A 19,556-nucleotide genomic window follows, 5' to 3' on the forward strand; every position below is an offset into this window, starting at 1 on the left:
AAACGCATTCGCCTTGATTTCTGATTCCAAAACTAGTTCATAAAATGTGTGTAAATGGGATGAGGTGATTAAAGATTTGTATGGTTTCAGAGTCATAAGGGCCCTCTGAGGGAAACCGTAACTACAATGTGGCCCACGACAAAAATGAGTTTGACACCCCAGTTCTTAGCACTTTGGACCACAAGAGAGCCGGCAAGCTCACATCCCTTTCCTGTGATGAAAAAAAAATGAAAAAAATCTGCTATAAATGACCGCATGGTTAATTAAAATATCACCTGTATTCACTGCAGTTATTCCCCAAGCAAACGAAGAGGTGTTGAGCTTTGGGACTGCAGCCTTCTGCCTGCCCTGCACACAATGATTAAACACCTTAAAACGGCTCACATTTTAACATTAAGCCTCGACGGGTGCTGCTCATCCTCATACCTTTGTCGGTACCGTTAATCCACCAATAGGAGCACAGAGCGCCACCCTTACACACTCATTTAGACCTGGTGGTGCCCCTCAATAAGTGAGAATATAGAGAAAAGTTCATTTATTTCCTTACTCATGTATTGTATGGTAGTTTGTCTACATCTGCCGCGTGGCGACAAGTTCGGGGTTCACACAAGTTCGCTCGCTCAAAGGCTCCGGTTCACAGTCAACTCGAATGAAGACAAGTACCATTTACCAAAAAAAAAAAAAAAAAAAAGTGGAGTTTTTACATCATCAATGTGTCAGTTTATTTCCATATTCTAAAATGCAAAGGACATAAACAGGATTTGAGAATAAATCCAAAAATGTTTCACTGCAGCAAGCGATTATGTACAAGAATGAAGGTCAACAAACCTTTACAGGATTGACATTTATAATCAACTTTTTTTTTTTTTTTTGTAAATTCAGTAACAGACTACAGAGCCCCTAAAGGGACATGGGGGCGTGGGGGTGAGGGGGAGACAAACCCGTCCCTTTAGGGGATCCATAATACACAAGACTGGACTCATTTGTACTGAAAGGTTTTTTTTAAGTTTTTTTTTGTTTTTTTTTTGTAGGGTTACCACAACACAGTAATTAATTTACATTGCAGTGAACTCACGGGCTCACTGTTAGTGCATTAAAGTCCGCTGTATGCTTATAAATAAAAGGAGTATTAGGGCCACACTGAAAAAAAAATTGTAATTGGAGTAAAAAAAAAAAGGTTTTCATTCAAGAAAAAGTCATAATCTTTTGAGAAAAGTCACCCGAGAACTATTTATACCCGACAATCACTTATATTGTTCCGAGATCAAATTTTCTGGACAAAAATTACATGCTCAAGAAAAAAAGTTGGAATCTTTAAAGCGTAAGATCATGTCCTTTCGCTAAAAAGACCAAAACATCAAATTGTAAGCCTTAATATTGTGATTAAAGTTGAAATGTAACAAGAAAAACATTTGAACAAATAAAGAAAAAGAAAACTTTCCTTCACTTTCCCTTGTAAAATGTATTGTACCTTTTGAAAATAATTACATTTTATTCAAGAAAAAAAACAAACAATTGCCATTTTCCCCCAACTTTTTTTGGTCATAGAATTACCACTTCATTTCTGTATCATATAATACATATTTTGCCTTTTCCGTGCTGCCCAAACACTCCTTCATGGAAGATATTAGTATGCCAAAATACTCGTGTAGTTGGCATGTTAGTTGCCACTCAATTGGTCAAACATGCTTCCAGTACATTGGCGAGTAATTAAACTTTGATTGTACCATCGATATGCCATTCATTACATTCATAATCATAATAATAATTAACGCATCACGATTGAGATTTGTCATGAAATGAATCAAATATTTGGAATTGACACAACTTGAGCTGCACTTTTTGAAGTAATCTTTTTTTTTTTTACATTATACTTTGAAAAGTAGAAGAATTACTGTCATTTTGGTGACGGAAAATGTTTTGTTTTTTTTTAAAGAAAAAAGAAAGCGGAAGTATGTGCAGGTGACCCATGGTGCCCATTTATCAAATTTAAAAAGAAAATGTTAAAAATAAGCTCACCCAATCCTGGTTCAGAGGAAACATTCATCGGGAATAATCTCTTTTTCTTTCTTTCTCTCACTGCCCGTGTTCGAATTGATGTGCATCGGATATTCGACGGACCTGGAAGCTAGCACTAAGCTAACGCGTGCTATCGTGTAGAAGAAAAATAAAAATACACTTGAAACAAAGTCAATAAACCAGAGCTCACATGAACGTGACCATTTTAAATACACATCGCTTTTCCTTCCCTCTTTTTACATCTTTAGAGGGGGGAGGGGGGAATAACCAAAGTGCTCCGGTCAAACTTGTAAAAAAATAATTTGTACACCGCCGCATCACTGAGCAGAAGCGGGAGATGGGTGGTAAAATCGCCGCCTGCTTACGGAGGGAGGAGGGAGGGACGCTCCTTTCCCCAGTCGTCGTCGCCGCGGCTGCTGCCCCCCCTCGGCTGGATTAGTTGTCATTTGTTGAACGGGAGGCAGGCGGGCAGGATGACTGTGGAGCAAGCCGGGCCCGCCAGAGGTTCCGCCACCTCGCCTTCCAACTCTGTCCATGACGCCTTCTCCGGGCTGTAGCAGATGGTTGATGATTTATACGCCCCCTGGGGGAAAAGAGGAGGAACAATCACATACTGTACTGTACGGTACATACATTCTAACAAGTCTCAATGGGAAACAAAAAAAAGGGGGTTATTTGTTAGATTAAAAATGGCCTTTTTTTTTTTTTTAAATTGGAAATATTAAAAATCACATTACAACATTAAAAAAACTTTTTTAAGAAAAAAGTGAGATTCTTAATACAGTATACTGTAATTGATTTTCCATCCATCCATTTTCTTTGGCGCTTATCCTCACGAGGGTTGCAGGGAGTGTTGGAGCCTGCCACATCAAGACACACAGCCGCACTCACAATCACACCTAGGGGCAATTTAGAGTGTCCAATTAATGTTGCATGTTTTTGGGATGTGGGAGGAAACCAGAGTGCCCGGAGAAAAGCCACGCAGGCACGGGGAGAACATACAAACTCCACACAGGTGGGGCCGCCATCGAACCCGGGTCCTTGGAACTGTGAGGCCAACGTTTTACCAGCTGTTCCGCCTGTAATTGATTGTTTTTAAGATGATTTTTTTCCAAGGAAAAAAAGTTGTCATTTTAACGTACTTTTATTTTTAGTGATTAAAAAGTAATTTTTGACATTTTTAACTATCCATCCATTTTCTTAGCCCCTTATCCTCACAAGGGTTCCAAGAGTAACAGCTAACTTCGGGCAGGAGGCGGGATACTTCATTCTTACGAGATTATAAATTTGTAGTTAAGGCGGCACGGTGCGACAACTGGTTAGAGTGTTGGCCTCACAGTTCTAAGGATTGGGGTTCAAATCCAGGCGCCGCCTGTATGAAGTCTGCATGTACTGTACCTGCGTGGATTTTCTCTGAGTACTCCGGTTTCCTCCCACATCCCAAAAACATGCAACATTAATTGGACGCTCTAAATTTTCCTTAGGTATGATTGTGCCCTGCGATTGGCTGGCAACCAGTTCAGGGTGTACCCCGCCTCCTGCCCAATGACACCAGGGATAGTGCCCAGCACTCCCGTGACCCTTGTGGGGATTAGCAGCTCAGAAAATGGATGGATAGGTGGATTGTTTTGGCACAAATCGAGATTATGAAATTTGAGACGTATATACATATTCCACTGCCAATAAGTGTATAAAACGGAGTTTGTGCCCACAAAAGCTGAGAAAAAAAATAGAAATTGCAATTCTGTGAATCTGCTCTTGTCAAATCACGAACACGGAGAGGTTCCGCCGTATCTATCATCGAGCAATACCATGCTCCAGCTGTAGCCGCCCACGAGGAAGATGCTGTCGTCGAGGACGGCGCAGCCCGGCCCGCTGCGCCCCTCCAGGATGGGCGTCTGCAGGATGTTCCACTGGTCCGCCTTGGGGTCGTAACACTCCACTAACATCACGTCTAAATGAGAGAAGCCTGTGAGCGGGGGGGGGACAGAAAATGAAGGGTTTCCTCTTAATCTTAGTAAGATTTTGCATTTTGAAAAGGATTTTGTGCGTGGACCGATTTCGTTCGCATATCCCACTCGGTTTGGATGTTCTTTCAAATCAATAATCTTCTATCTTTGACTAAGGAATAATCTCTGAAAAGTGTGACCGTATGTGGAAAAAATTCCACCTGGCAAAGCTTTGAAGAAAGGGTCGCGGGCGCCGACCTGACCTGCTTCACACATCTTGTGTCGGATTCCGCCCACCCAAATCGATAAAGTTTTTTTGCTTCGGACGTCGAGAAATAAACCGTGAACAGAAACTTGAAGGAAGTGAGTGAAGAGGTGATCTGCTTCAAAGTCTATTAAGTTCTCGCTCTGAGATAGAAAATCTTTGAATATTGTAGTCTAAATTGTATGAATTTTGACATGTGAGGGGAGGGTTTTAAAGAAAGGAAGGGGCGTTAAATGACGGATTCAAGATGGAGGTCGGGTTTCAAGTCTGGGTAAGAGCTTCAAATTAAAGCTTTGAGACGGGGCTCACCTTTCAAACGAGGGTTAGGGTTTGAAATTCTGTCTTGAAGGGGAGTGTTGGGTTTGAAATGGACCTTTCCGACCTGTCAAGCACTCGTACAATAATAGCCAATCAGATAGCTGCATTGTCTCAACCGCTGGCTTGACACGCCCCTCTCGCCATATTGACCCAAAAGCAATGCTGGTTGTCACTAGCGTGCGCTTGGAAAAGTTAATGTTACGAAGACTCACAAGTTACTATTACGCCCAGCGTTGATTTCTCGGATTTATTTTCCGCTAAAGGCGCGGAGCTTAAGATCGCAAGAAAGGAAATGGAAAGGTCCATTAGGGTCTGAAGAAAGGGTGGGGATTCGGAATCATGGTTGTTGTTTCATCCACTGTGAGGGGTTTTCAATTAGAGTTTCAATCCAGGGTTAGGGTTTCAAATCAGGGGCTTCGTAGCGATTCAAAAAGGGTTACGGTTTCAGATTCGGGTTTGAAGTCAAGGCCATGGTTTCAAGATAGGGGTCGGGTTTCACCACCGGGGAAGCTCGTATTTCAAAATCAACAGGGTTCTTATTCGGTCATCGGGAAATCATGGTCTCACGCTGACAAGTAGCCGCGAAAGCTAGAACAATAAAGCGGAGGGAAACGAGTGTGTTTTCACATAAACAGGAAGATGCCAAACAATGAGATTGTGTTGTATAACCGCTCCAAAGAAGGGAAACGGTCACCGGCCCACAACCACAGACAAAAACAAACCAAAAAAAAAACAGCAACAAAAAAACAATCCATCAGCCGCTTCGCTTACCTTTTAAATGGTTCCCCCCGATGGCGTAAAGGCGGTCGTTCATCCCGGCCAGCGTGTGAATGGCGCGCTTTGTGTTCATGTCCTGCTTGCGGGCCCACACGTCCATCACGGGGTCGTAGCAGTACAGCCACGACACATACTCGCCGTTGTGGACCCCGCCTGTAACGCATCAAAGGTCTCGATCAGCAAAAACACTCTGGATTTATCCGTTAGCACTGGTACAAATATGTTACAATCCATCGGTAGATTTTTCAGGAATATGTAAGTGACTTGAGGATTTAGTATTTAGTTAGGGCAATCGGTGTTGAAATCTTGACTGACTGGTTAAGATCTTGGAGACTTAAAAGCCAGAAAGTTAATCGACAGTCGGGACGTGGAAGGACCTGAACCAGAGAGATTTAACCACAGCAAAGAGATTCAGACAAAGTTTTTGGTGTAACTAGCTCGCGAGTAGCGTGGAATGCTTACCATACGAAAAATTTGAACATATTCAAGAGAACTTCAAAAAAACAATAGTTTGGTTTACTGCCACCCCGAGTTGAAATTTACTGTAAAAATTACACGTTGTGTATTTAAACAAACCACAATGTGGTGTAAAAAAAAGTCAGCTTTCTTATTACTAACACAAAACACCATCGACAAGAAGACAAAACTAAGATCGATGTTGTTGAAAATTTAATTTTCACACAAATACTCATATATTCTTTATCCTCTGCATTACACTAATGCTACTGTCTCCTTCACATCTACACGTATGTACCGCGTATATTGTACCGCCGCTCTGGTGGCCGTGTACTTGACCTGATATGTAGATCTTGCCGTTGTGAACGGCTCCCGCGTGGGCGGCCAGGGGCTGCGGAAGCGACGACACGTAATTCCACTCGTTGGTCTCCAGGTTGTACGACTCCACGCTGGAGAGGTAGCCCGTCTCGTTGCGGCCGCCGATCACGTACAGGTGCTTGTCCAGGCGGCAGGCGAAGAAGCTGGCTCTCCTGAAGGGGCAGCGGACATGTTACCCCTTACACAGAAATGCTTGATACCTTCTCATTTTGTTCGAAAACAGATATTGAGCCGAAACACGGTGGACGGCTGGTCAGAGGGTCTGCCTCACGGTTCTAAGGACTGCGGTTCTAATCCTAGACCCGCCTACGTGGAGTTTGCTCGTTACCTGCTTGGGTTTTCTCGTAGAACTCCGGTTTCCTCCCACATCCCAAAAAAAAAAAAACCAGCCATGGTAGGTTAACCGAAGAGCCCTAATTGTCCATAGGTACGAATGCACGTTTGTTTCTATGTGCCTTACAATTGGCTGTCAACCAGTTCAAGGTGTACCGTGCCTTTTTTTCCGGAAGATGGCTGAAATAGGCTACAGCGTTCTCGCGACCTTTGTGTGGATAAGCAGCTCAGATAATGGATGGGTGGATAAAGAGCTAAATGTTTCTGACATAGATTTTAAGAGTTAGCCAAATACACAGCAATAGCCATAATGTTTAATGTCAGGGGTGGGGTTTCGAACAAGTGTTGGGATTTCTAAAATAAGTTACAGCTAAAGGTTCAAATCCACCCAATTTATGCAACTGTAATTTACTTTCGCTTTAATGTTCAGCGCACCCCGATCCTCATGGTGAAACGAGTGGATTTTATAAAATAATCCTCAAAGTGGCCTCACCTCTCCTGCATCGGAGGAAGTTGTATCCAACTGTTGAATCTGGGATCGTAGCGACTGACAAAATTTGTGCTGTGTTTTCCTACAGAACAGAGGAAAATATCGTGTTTATTATCATCTTTTGACAGTCTTTGTGTCCTACGTGATTGTTACCATTTTTCCACAATAAACCAACTTCACGCTTCAAATGTTAATGACAAAATGTTGCTCATCCACTCTGTGATCATCTGGTTTAAAGGTCAAGTGTCATGAAATGGATGATTTTTAGTATGTTATTAATGAAAAAACGGCAGCTGGTATATGGACCCATTCGGTTTTTTTTCCACTACAAAACATGATTTTGACGTGTATGGCTTTTTGTAACTCCCGCCATGAAAATCCTCTCGAGGGATTTGTTTTCCAGAAGAAGCAGGAAGTGACGTACGGCGCGGTAGCGCAGTCAAGCGGACTCGTTTGTTTCTATTAGTTTTACCTGCGGGAAGGTAGCTTGTTGTTCCTTCGTGTTAGCCAAAATGCCGGCTCGTTGCATTGCTGGATATTGCTGGAACACTCGGGAGGATGGATTTACCCTTCATACGTTTCCAAGAGACCCGGTTTGTCGTGAAAAACGGATTGCACGGGTGCAAAGGACGAGAGCTTCGTGGGTTCCAAATGAAAGGTAGGTGTGTATACAGCGACTAAAAAAAACAATAGTTGCCTTGTCGGCCGTGGTGGGTCATCTCCGCCGCGGAAGTGGCTCGGACGGGGAGGCGGTTTGATCGCGGCGTCGGCATCGTTTGCGGGCGGCGTTGTTTTTATCACCGCCGCTCGGAAGTGGATCGAGCTGGGAGGTGGTTTGGCCGTGATCCGCATATCATCTAAATATGCCTCGAAACGATAGGGTAATACTGGCCCGATGTTCTCTTCTTCGGAAAGAGCTTCGGTGTCTGAAGGGGCGTTTCCCATAGTAGGTGGCACAGCGTATTTTCAATGGCGAATGTCTGGGATGACATCATGGGCAGGAGATGCAACCAATATGGCGACCGCTTTGGATGTCGAACGACACTTCCGCAACTTTGCGCATGGATGACACGCTCTCCGCTCATATTTATTTTTTCGTATAGACACTGAAGTAAATAATGTCATATGTATTTGTCATTACAATATCTATTTTAGAATGTTTATAGGGATAATGCTTGGGCTTTAAAGTCGGAGCCACAACTAGTATTACTCGTAGTCGTACGGCATTCACACAGAATCATCTCTTAGTTTAGCCAACACAAAAGGACGCAAATGGAGAGCGAGGCTACCGTTGGGGTTCCACTGGTCCTCTCCGCCGAGCAGCAGCAGGAAGTTCTCCACCTCCACAACGCAGTGATGAGCGCTGTTGTAAGGCATTACTGCGTCACACACAAAAGGACGGAATTACTGCATTGGTAGGGAGCTGAGCCCAGAAAAACACAAAACAACATTTGCTAAGTTAGATTTTGTGGGCCTCGGAAAGTACCCATGTACCATGAGGGGTACAGTCAACAGTGATAGATTCCAAAACCGAGACACACTTAAAAAAGAAACAAACGAACAACTTATATATAAAGAAAAACTACGAAGACAAACATGAAAGGTATAGAAAAGACTGCAGCCCATTATGTGCCAACAGGATTTGAATTTGAAAAGCCATAGAAAACAGGGTTTTCATTTGAAATGTTAAGTGATCACATTTTCAATACAGTGCTGCCTCGGTTCTCGACCGCAATCAGTTTTGCAGAAGGCGGTTCGAGAACCGATTTGTTGGAAAATCGAATCAACCGCCGAGCGAATTAATTTCCGGGTTTTTTTTCAGGGGTTCGTTCAAATTGACAATAACAACGCGTGTCCTGAGTTGGTCAGCTTTTTTCGCGGGGTGGGAATTCACAACAAAGTGCATCGTGGGTCAGCTGGTCTCCTATATCTGCTGTTCTGATATTTCCGGGCTTTGTTAGGGGCGTTCGAGTAGCGATTTTCGTTCGAAAACCGAAGCAAAAAAAATCTCGAAATTTTCATTCGAAAACCGATTTGTTCGAAAAAATGAGACGGTCGAAAACTGAGGTACTACTGCAGTTGTATTTCAGTGTAACTTTTCACTCTTAACAATTTGACTGGCTACAATTCGCTGTCTAAAATTCACCATCTGTGCCACCGGCCAGGGTTAGTTCAGGTCAGAGCCGAACATCCAGCCAATCCAGTTCCGCTTTCTTATTATGTGATGTCATGTGACTAAGAAAGCGTAACTGCGATTGGCCGGGTGTTCGCTTCTGACCTGAAGTAACCCCGCCCGGTGGCACAGACGGTGAATTTTAGACAGCGAATTGTAGCCCGTTGAATTGTTCACACCGAAAAGTTACGCTGAAATACAACTATTGAAAATGTGATCACTTTGCATTTCAAATTCAAATGCCGGTGGCACATATTTACTTCCATAGCTCATGGAAGCTCCTGAGTGTGTGCTTCTCGTGTATATGCACTTGAATGTTCTACCAGTATTCAATAAACGGCTGAAAAATACCCAAGCAACTGAGACGCCCCTTTCTCAGATGCAAGTAGATAACATACAGTTAGTAGCATAAAAAACAAGCCCTTTGAAAAAATTAAAAAAGACACATAAAAAGCGTTCTGAGGACCCAGGTTCGATTCCGGCCCCGCCTGTGTGGAGTTTGCATGTTCTCCCCGCGCCTGGGTTGGCACTCCAGTTTCCTTCCACATCCCAAAAACCTGCAACATTAATTGGACACTCTAAATTGCCCCTAGGTGTGATTGTGAGTGCCACCGTTTTCTCGATGTGCCCTGCGATTGGCTGGCAACCGGTTCAGGGTGTACCCCGCCTCCTGCCCGTTGACAGCTGGGATAGGCTCCAGCGCTCCCCGCGACCCTCGTGAGGATAAGCGGCAAAGAAAATGGATGGATGGATAAAAGTCGAATTTGAGCATTTTCAAGGTCAGAAACGGCCCGATTATCGGACGTCTCCTCAAGACGTTCCTGAGCGATTCTACTGCGGCGGGTGCGTTAAGAATACATTTTCCTCCCAGATTTGCTCAGAAAACGGTCTGGCGGCAACGATCGCAAATCATTGTGCGTGTCAACAACAAGAAAAAAAAGTGAGGAAAAAAAAACTGTAGTAACAGTACTATTACAGTCTTGTGAAGCCAACATATCAGTTGGATTTTTCTCATCGGACAACTACACAATCGATCCAGGGTTGTGTGTGCGTGACCCCTTAAATACGAAATTGTTACCTTATTTTAGGTATTTTTATGCTTTCAACGTCGCGCATACAGTTTGTGGAAGACGCTTTTCAGTCCATAAATTGTAATCCTCAAATCGTGAATGGACATTTATTCCTACACAGAGGCTCCTAAATCCTCTCAAAGGAGTTCAAGGAGTCGGTGAGTGTCCTTGTTATTGGGGGGAAGAAAAATGAATATTTGATGGAGTTCACCTGCTTTTGCGCTCCCTCCCTGCCCTCCATCTTCTTTTGTCGCGGTGACCCCCATTGAGATGTAGAGAAATGGTCTGGGGTGACAGTCGTAATGAACATGATCGTGTTCACTCAATAAATCTCGGGGTGAGGTGGAGAGTCGGTGGGGTAGGGGTGGGGGAAAGGCGGGGGTCTCCGTTGGAGCACAAATCAGTGGAATGTTAAAGCCCACCTGTCTGTCTCCATCAGTCATTTCCACCGCCGCCTGCCCGGCGCCTGATGGATCGCAGTTGCTGCAGAATTAGACAGCCTTGAATCTCATTTCTTTCCAATTGGCCCTTCTCGCTGCAATCTCACTCGGGCCCTGCCTGACATGTGCCGCTCGTCGGGAAGAGAGAGAGCGGGTAGAGGCGCTAATACCACGTACACTAAACACGGCTTTATCTGGAAACGAGGGGATTAGGTTGCCTGCCTCCAGTGCACCTCAAAGACAAGTGCCATATGACTGCCAAACTCCCTTACATGCTATTTACATTATCGTGCAGTCAGCAGTATATAGGCCACGCATGGGCGGCTTTTTATGTGATGTCTAGTGACTTGAAATCATCTTGTACCCGTGGAAAGAGGCTGCCACGGGGGAGGGGCGGGGGCTGGGGGGTTGTAGGCTTTGCAGAGAGGTAAGGCGGCGGTACGCCAAGGGTACGCGGGACATTTTGTCCTGCCTCTACAGGTGCGGTGGACACAGGCAGGTGTTGGGATGCGTGGCGGGCGAGGCGGTGAGTCATTTTTGTCACGGGCCGCATCGTCGTTCCGGTTTCCCTCAGAGGGCGGTTATGACTGTGAAACCATACAAATCGTCATCATGTTCACACACGAAATTTCTAAACTAGTTCTGGAATCAGAAACCAAGGGCGATGGGTTTTTCAACTATTCTTGATGTTTGGCAACGCAAAAAATTAACACTTAGGATGTGACAATTTTGGTACAGATTGGGACAAAAATCATGAAAGTCGACACACGTGATTCGCCTTCGCGGGCCACGCAAAATCACGCGGCGGGCCAGATGTGGACCCCGGGCCTTGAGTTTGACACCCGCTGCATAAAACATGCCACTGGCTTTTCGCTCGCCCCCATCCTGGAACTTACTGTAAAATGAAAGTGGGTGAAGTAAATCCACCCCTTCGGCTTTGAGATCCTCCTGAAGGGTCCTTTCCATGGCGGCCGTCTACAGTGAGCTCAGGGGCTCACTAGAGGGAGTCCGAAACCGCCGCATGGAGGCAGTCCGCGCTTGGTTGAGTCCACAGCGAACGCGCCCAGCTCTGTCTCTTTTGTGTCCTTTTTGTTTTTTAACGCCATCATTCCTGCACTAGGGTGGAGTCGCTTTTATCTCTAATGATGCAAAGTATGCAATCGGGGTCCTTTTGTTCACGCTCCTGTTGGTACGCTAGATGGCAAACTTCACCCTGGGATCGACGGCGAGCGTCTCCCTGTGACATCCAACAAGAGGGAAGAGAATCAAGAATCTTCCCAAATTACCTTGATGAATGTCTTAATCAAAGGCTGCCCCTCTTAGGTTTCGCCTCATTGGAAAGTTATGATTGAATGTTAATAATCTCCCTCTCTTCCACGTCCGTTGTGTGCGCGGGCGACATCAGACGCTCGCTGATGTGTTCAGGGGATGATTGTGCAGTTTTGTCCTTCCGCAAGGCCACGGACCATTTGAGTGTTAACTTTTTTTTTTAGTTGTGAGTGATGGAAATCCCCGCTGACCTTTTTGCCAGTCGCCATTTATACCCACGAGGGCTGAGGGTAATGAGCAAATGACACCGCAGACTGTGCGTGTGCATGTAGAGCGCAAACTGATGAATATGAGCAAATGTGAGATTTAAAAAAATAATAATAATAAAGCACCAAAACGGGAAATGTGATTGGAGCACGGGCACGCAATAAACGTGAATTTTAAAAGACGAAAAATGGAACTCTGAGGGCAAAAAATGGGGGAAAGGAAACAAAAAAAAAAAGATCACACAATGTGGGATTTGACTCACGGAAAGACAGGGAAAAAAAAAACAATATGCTAACGCTGAGGAATGAGCAACAACAAATGAAAGCTCAATACGAGAGAAGAAGAAGAAAAAAACATGCTTGGCCATTGTCTGAAGTTTGACCTTTGGAATATGAGAGCAAATAGAGGGGGGACTCTGGAAAAGGTCAAGGATGGCAAAGAGAGAGGGAACGTGGAACATTTCCCCGCATGAAATACGAGGAATTACGACGAGGCCATCACAACAGTATGTGATAATCCAGGTTCGAAATAAAGAAACACAAATCCATCCATCCATCCATTTTCTTAGAGTGCTTATCCTTACAAGGGTCGCAGGGAGTGCTGGAGGCTATACCAGCTGTCAACGGGTAGTCGGCGGGGTACACCCTGTACTGGTTGCCAGCCAATTGCAGGCTACATGGAGACAAACAGCCGCACTCACAATCACACCTATGGACAATTTGGAGTGTCAAATTAATGTTGCATTTTTTTAACCCACACGGGGAGAACATGCAAACTCCACACAGGCGGGGCCGGGGGATTGAATCCGGGACCTCAGAAATGTGAGGCCAAAGCTTTACCAGCTGAGCCATCATGCCGCCCAAATACAGTATATATAAAAAAACAAAAATCCTCAAAATAAAAAAACAAAATTTGTACGTCAGAACATGCTGTAGCTAAGCTAATGTAGCACGGTGGCAACTGAGCAGACATTTTTGTGCCACGTGACCACATTTTGTCAGACAAACTAGTTCACAGTTTGTGATCGCAGTAACTGCTTTTGATGCATTGACACGACACTCCAGTTTGTAATAACAAGAATCGCATCTCTGTTTCCATGGTTACCCCAGATCACCTACTTCAGTCGTCTGTGATATTGCTGGCCCGGCCGAGCATATGTCTTGTCTCGTGTTAATGTCTGAAGAAAATCATTACTCACGTAAAGGAATCGTTCATTTCGGGGCTGGGGAAACTGATCTGGAAGTTCTGTACTCCTGTTTCCATATTAGTGCTCCATATTAGCTCAATTTCCCACAGCTTTTGTCACTAGTTGAGAGTGAATCGACAGCACCTCTGTAGTGGTACCTCGGTTTTCGAACAAATCAGTTCGTGAACTGCCTTCTGGAACGGATTGTGGTCAAGAACCGAGGCACCGCTGTAGTAACTCCATTGGGCCTCAATTGCTTCAAGACTACGTCTGTAATAATTGTGGACTATCTAGGAAATCTCTTGTATGGTGTCAATTCCTCTAGTGGTTTAGTACAGTCCCTTGATCGACTGAGGATCATTGAACAATCAAATATTCAATGTTGTTCAGAACTCCCGTTACACCACTCGTGTTGCACGGAACAAAGTAACACTACATGTAGATCTTCAGTAGGAATGATTTCGACGAGAAGGACAAAAAAATGTCAGCGTGGGAACCCGAATAGTGCCTCTGACCGTCGCAGTCAAGTATCGCACGCCTCAATCGCTACAAAAACGACTTTTGGTGGTCCCTGATCCTTGATTATTTTTGGATTGTTTTAATGCCTATATTGAGGATGATGAGCAACTTTGTGCAAAAATCATCCATCCATCCATTTTCTTCGCCGAGGGTCATGGGAGTGCTGGGGCCTATCCCAGCTGTCAACGGGCAGGAGGAGGGGTACACCCTGTACTGGTTGCCAGCCAATCGCAGGGCACATGGAGACAAACAATCATACTCACAATCACACCTTGGGGCAATTTAGAGTGTCCAATTAATGTTGCATGTTTTTGGAATGTGGGAGGAAACCAGAGAGCCCAGAGGAAACCCACACAGGCACAGGTAGAACATGCAAACTCCACACAGGCGGGTCTAGGATTGAACCCGGGACCTCAGAACTGTGAGGCCAACGCTTTCCAGCTAAGCCACCGTGCCACCCATGCGGAAATCAACAATCAATAAATCTATTCATTCATTTTTAGGATTGGAGAAATCTCTCTCTAAATGTCCTCAACTTCTGTTGCCATGGTAGCGTTTTACAAAGAAATTTGAACTACTTGCATTTTTGCATTTCAGCATGAATGGAGCTTAATTTTTCATTGCTGACTTATTCTTGCGTTTTTTTAAGATTGCGAACCAGTTGACTGTAAATCAACAGCGCCTCTGCTGGTTTCAGCCAAGTACTGCATTCCGTTGATTCACCTCATGACACGATCAATTCCACACCATTGCAAACGATCTGTTGTGTCCAAAATGAGTACAAAGTAAGCAGTATTCATTTTAAGATATCATTCCAGATTGTTTGAAAAAAAAAAAAAAGTGCCAACTATGTATTTATTTGTAAAATCCAACATGAGTTGAGAGACCGAGGTCGCCGGCTACGTTTAAACTGTATTTGGGTAAATAATTAAAAGCAATTCAGCCGGTATTGATCAGCGCCGGCGAATAATCAAGATGAATTTGAGAGCCACTCGGCAAAGATATCACTCAAAAAGCCCGCATTCAATCTCTGCCACGGCAGATCATTAGATTCAAGTGAATCTCATCATGCATCTCGGCAGCATATTTCAGCAAAAACAAGGCGAACCAGGCGTGACGCTCCGCAGCGGTGTGAAGTCACGCTCTGATTAGAAACTTATATTAAAAAGTGATAGTGATATATTATTACCTGAAGGATTTAGGGAACTCCTTCGCTCAAATTAACCCGCGTTAAAGTCATCCAAAGGAACGACCGTAAAACTCCCCGAACAGGAGAAAGCTGGGCGGGTGGTGGGTGTGGGTGGGGGGGTGGAAAACCTCAGATAAAACTCACTTGTGAGAATCTTCCATGTCTTTTTTTCGTCGTCATAGTACTGGACCAAATTACTGGGGAGGCGATCGGGTCCGGGGGGCAAGCCACCCACCAGTAACAGCATTCTCTTGTTCGAACGGATTCTGGAACGACAATAGTAAACAACAGGAATAAATGAATAAAAGAAATACTGTACACTGCACTACACACGCCCCGTCGAGGCGCGTCAGGGGCTCTTGCGCACATTTATTACAATTAACAAAAGGCACACTTTTCACGGTGCTGCGTTATCGATTGGCTATTACACTCCGAAAAGGTATCGCCGTAATTAGCCGAGGAGCGTGGATGGTACCGCGGGGGTGCCGCGCCGGAGGCGAAAAGGCAATTGACGACATCACCCCGGTTATACGACGTCTCCATCCCATTGGCTGCGACGATTCATGTGACGCGCCGCGGCCGTTTTGTGAGTTTGCGTGTGATGTATAAACCCCCGCGGGCGCCACGCTTAGCTCTGCGTTTAGGGGGGGAATCGTCTGGCTCCTAATGGCCTCCAACGCAAATCTCGCAATTAATCAGAATGTGCGGTAATTATATTACATTAAACTCAGTCACATTCACCTTATTTCCTTTTTTTCATATTGTCCCTTTTTCTGCATGGCTACATCAATTAGCTTCTCCGTGCTAGAGGCCCACTTGGAAGTGTTTTCGGGGTTATTCGTATGCAAATGAGCCCCTGGACATAGATAATGGTGATTAATTGAGAGGAGAGATACAGTGGCATGTGAAACTAATTATGAGGATTGCCGATTCCGTGTTCATTTAGGTGGACGTGCGGGAAATAGATATGTTGCACGTGGACACAGATTTATGCTCCGAAAACCCTTTCGAAGTAGAACGGCTCTGATTATTGTTATTATAATGTCGCTGGCAATGAATTAACTTCCTGACAATAAGCGTCTACTGTCAGCTCCTTAATAAAAACTAACAAATTACTTTAAACTACGATCAATGTTCCAACTGAAAATAACTGCATACATTATTAAATGGATGTATTAAGTTGAATTTGGATGTGCTGCATCTTATTTACACTGTGACAACGCTGCAACACAGTTTTTATTCATTTTATTCAGTCTTTATTCAGCCAGCTAAGGTAGCATGATAGCGAGTGTGCAACATGTGGCTCATGGGCCAGATACGGCCTATCGGAGCATTTGATACGGCCCGCTGTGCGGTTCCAAAAATAGACAAAACATCATAGGAATGGTTATAAAAAAAGTCCCAGAAGATTTCACCCACAGATGATCAGAACATAAAATAAACATTTGTACGGTCGGAAATGAAGTTTGTTTTTCGGATGACTGTAAAAACTGAATTCCCCCTCCGCCCCCCTCCCCACATTGGAATAACATTAAAAAAAAAAAAAAAAACACGGTAACACTTCAACTAACTAACTACAGTTCAGTCTGACCACAACTTGTTGACATTTATGATATAAACGGCGTCCGATGGCGGTGGTCTTACCTGCTGGCCGTGGTCTGCTTGCAGTGCTGCCTGAAGGGCATCAGGTGGTAGTTCATGGCATCCAGCAGCAGCTTCTGGCACACGGGGTCACTCCTCATGAAGTCCACCGACTGCACCCTCTCCACCAGCTCCGGAGCCGGGATGAGAGCGAAGCGGAGCCTCTTCATCAGGTCCGGCGCGTAGTGCATGCGGGTCTCGCGGTCGTGCTCCAGCCACAGCACCGACATCTGAAAGAGCGCCAGCTCCGACTCCACCGGCGGCGGCAGAGCGTCCAGCATGGCGCACATCTCCTCGAAGTTGAGCAGGAGCACGTCCTCCACCAGGTACTTGTTGGCCAGCTTCTTGGTCTCGTCCAGTCCGTGGAGGGCGGCGATCTTGCAGATCTGCTTGTAGTTCTGCACCGAGATCTGGTCGTTGAGAAACTGCACGCTGAGCTTGGTGATCTGGGGGATGTTGAGGATCTTGCTGACCGACAGGACCTCTTCCACCGTGTCCAGGGAAAGAGTCACGTTGGCCGTGTACAGGTACTCCAGCACGAGTCTCAGTCCGATGGACGAGCAGCCCTGCAGGACCAGATTATTGATGGGCCTGGCGCCGGGGGTCACCAGCTTGTCGTCGGGCGAGGACGAAGGGGTGCCGCTGCTGCCCTGGTCCCCCTTGCCGCCCTCGTTGTTGCTGATGGCGTTGTGGGAGGAGAAGAGCGACCTGAAGTACTGGGAGCAGGACGCCAGCACCGCTTTGTGGCAGTGGAAGTGCTGCCCTTGGGCGGTGAGGGTGACATCGCAGAAGAGCTGCTTCCTCCACAGCAGGTTGAGCCCGTGCAGCAGGGCGTCACTGTGCGCCGGGTCAAAGGTGGACGTTCTGTCACCCGATCTGGACATGGCTTCCTAACTGTGGACGCCACCTGGGCAACACATAAACCATGCAAGCCATTCACCTTAGAGCAGCACAACGCACGTCGGCTCAGCCTATTACAGGGAGGCAAAACTATCTCTTGTAAGAGTTATTGATCCGGGATGCCTCAGAATTTACATCCCACGTGGATTATCTTCAACTTCTTGCACGTGAAGCGAGAAACACGCGCGCGCACACAAACGCTTTAGTTTGCATCATGCAAAACGGCGCACTATTCGCGTATGGTCCAGTTTTCAAGCGAGGATGTGGATTAGAACCCAAAATGTGGACCGAAGTGTCGCGGAGTGCAACGCGGCGACGAGGCTGCACTCGGCGGCTACGGAGAAGCCGGATTCCCGCTGGAGAGCGCGCGCAGCGTGGATCTCTCCTCGTCCTCTGCCCTCCTGCAGCCGTGCAGCCCCGCCGCCGCCGAGACGCCGCACGGCGCGCGCACGTCTACCGTACCCAGACAAAACCAAAACAAAACAAAAGCAAACGAAAAAAACAACAACAATCGATCTCCTCGTCCGCCGGAATCAGAAAAACCGGTGATGTACGCGTCTTTTGTTTGCGTCCGCGCCGCGACAAAACGCCATTTGTGCGTGCGTAAATTTACGCGCGCCCGCGTGACAACTAAATGATGAGAGCAGCCAAAACTTACCTGACACACACTCAGCACGCGCACACTCCCTCCCCAAAAAAAAAAAAAAAAAAAAAAAAAAGTAATCTTCCGAGGGGGTCCCCGGAAAGCTCACCCAAAGAGTCCCTTCTTTTGTTCTCCTTGTTTTAAAAAAGCGGGTCCGACCCCCCCGAAAGTCCCAATTTGGCGTTATTTGTTGATCATTTGTTTCCTCGGAATTAACCAGAAGTGTGCGAGTGTGTGAGAAGGGAGCCGTGCTTTCTGCAAGAGGAGAAGAAGAAGAAGAAGAAGAAATATACGTGTGACAAATTATGCTACCAAGAAACAACACATCATTATCCTTGGGCCTGGGGCTCAGTGAGTCGTAACGAGAGTAATAGGAAATCCACGGTTGGGGAGAGAAACGGTCGTGCATGGCCGGTGGAGAGAGACCATGCAGGGGTATGGATGCTGGAGAGACTCGCAAAATTATGGCTCAAGGCTATTGTAAAAACTGTCGAGCGTAAATGACTGCGATTTCAAACATCTATGGAAGAAAGGAAAGAGGGGAGAGGAGGGAAAAAAAGGGGGGAGAGGAAAAAAAAAGGCGAGTCTCTCGTTTTCTTTTTTCCACCCCTCGCTGTTATGGAGAGAAACCGTCAAGTTTTAGTGCGCATTGCTAATTAGTCAATTTCTCTCTGCCTTCACAGCCCGGCGACTTTGCTGCTGAGCTGAAACTGCTAATTTCTGGGACCAGCCTTTTTTTGGCTGTGAACTGGATGGATGAATGGCTTGTCTCGCACAAATGACAAAAAGCCCCCCCTGCCTTAATCTCCATCGGCAAAATAACCCCTCATCTCCCACACCCGCACCCGCACCCACCCCGCCTCCCCCCTGGAGCTAGTCCTTCAAAACGCAAGGTGCACCGTACAACTTGTGCATATGCGCCATAAAGTCCATGTCCACTCTGTGTTTGTAATGCATCTATGTTTTTTTTTTTTTTTAATGGATGCAGGGAGAGGACAATAAAAGCGTGAAAAGATGTAGGCCCGTCACACTTTCATATATTCTAATTTTTATATCGTGGACACACAACGGGAGTGGAACCCAAAGGTTTTTGTATGTACATGTCCACAAATCGGCACAAAAATCCATTTTTAACCACTAAAAGCAACAAGATCGAAATCACAATATGCCTGCGTCAACTTTTCATCTGCATAAATAATTCTACGAGCCATAATCTACGGTAAATTTCAAGTCGCAGGAAAGTCTTGAACACAAATTCCAACCAACCATGCCAC

At 45.6% G+C, this 19,556-nt stretch overlaps 1 protein-coding gene across 2 annotated transcripts; it reads right to left on the minus strand.

Moving 5' to 3' along the window:
- Positions 1–793: 793 nt before the first annotated feature.
- klhl14 (kelch-like family member 14) lies at positions 794–18,321 on the minus strand. Of its 2 annotated transcripts, none has more exons than XM_061839229.1 (9): positions 18,298–18,321; positions 16,743–17,646; positions 15,243–15,364; positions 8,275–8,364; positions 6,989–7,067; positions 6,124–6,314; positions 5,323–5,481; positions 3,831–3,973; positions 794–2,602 (listed from the first exon to the last, which is right to left on the minus strand). In XM_061839229.1, the coding sequence occupies exons 2-9, from the start codon at positions 17,621–17,623 to the stop codon at positions 2,462–2,464; spliced, it is 1,806 nt and encodes a 601-aa protein (XP_061695213.1). In that variant the 5' UTR covers positions 17,624–17,646; positions 18,298–18,321; the 3' UTR covers positions 794–2,461. The 2 variants fall into 2 exon arrangements, with proteins under 2 accessions (XP_061695213.1, XP_061695212.1); XM_061839228.1 differs by having other exon boundaries at positions 3,831–3,988.
- Positions 18,322–19,556: the final 1,235 nt, after the last annotated feature.

The sequence above is a fragment of the Syngnathoides biaculeatus genome, chromosome 13 (genome assembly GCF_019802595.1).
Source record: "Syngnathoides biaculeatus isolate LvHL_M chromosome 13, ASM1980259v1, whole genome shotgun sequence".
In the NCBI taxonomy this organism is placed as follows: Eukaryota; Metazoa; Chordata; class Actinopteri; order Syngnathiformes; family Syngnathidae; genus Syngnathoides; species Syngnathoides biaculeatus.

Excerpts from the sequence above, each read along its gene's own strand:
- klhl14 (XM_061839228.1), bottom strand. The coding sequence starts at position 17,623 with ATGTCCAGATCGGGTGACAGAACGTCCACCTTTGACCCGGCGCACAGT. Across the intron at positions 15,365-16,742 it reads AAGCAGACCACGGCCAGCAG|AATCCGTTCGAACAAGAGAA; the intron begins GTAAGACCACCG and ends TTGTCGTTCCAG. Across the intron at positions 8,365-15,242 it reads GACATGGAAGATTCTCACAA|TAATGCCTTACAACAGCGCT; the intron begins GTGAGTTTTATC and ends TGTGTGACGCAG.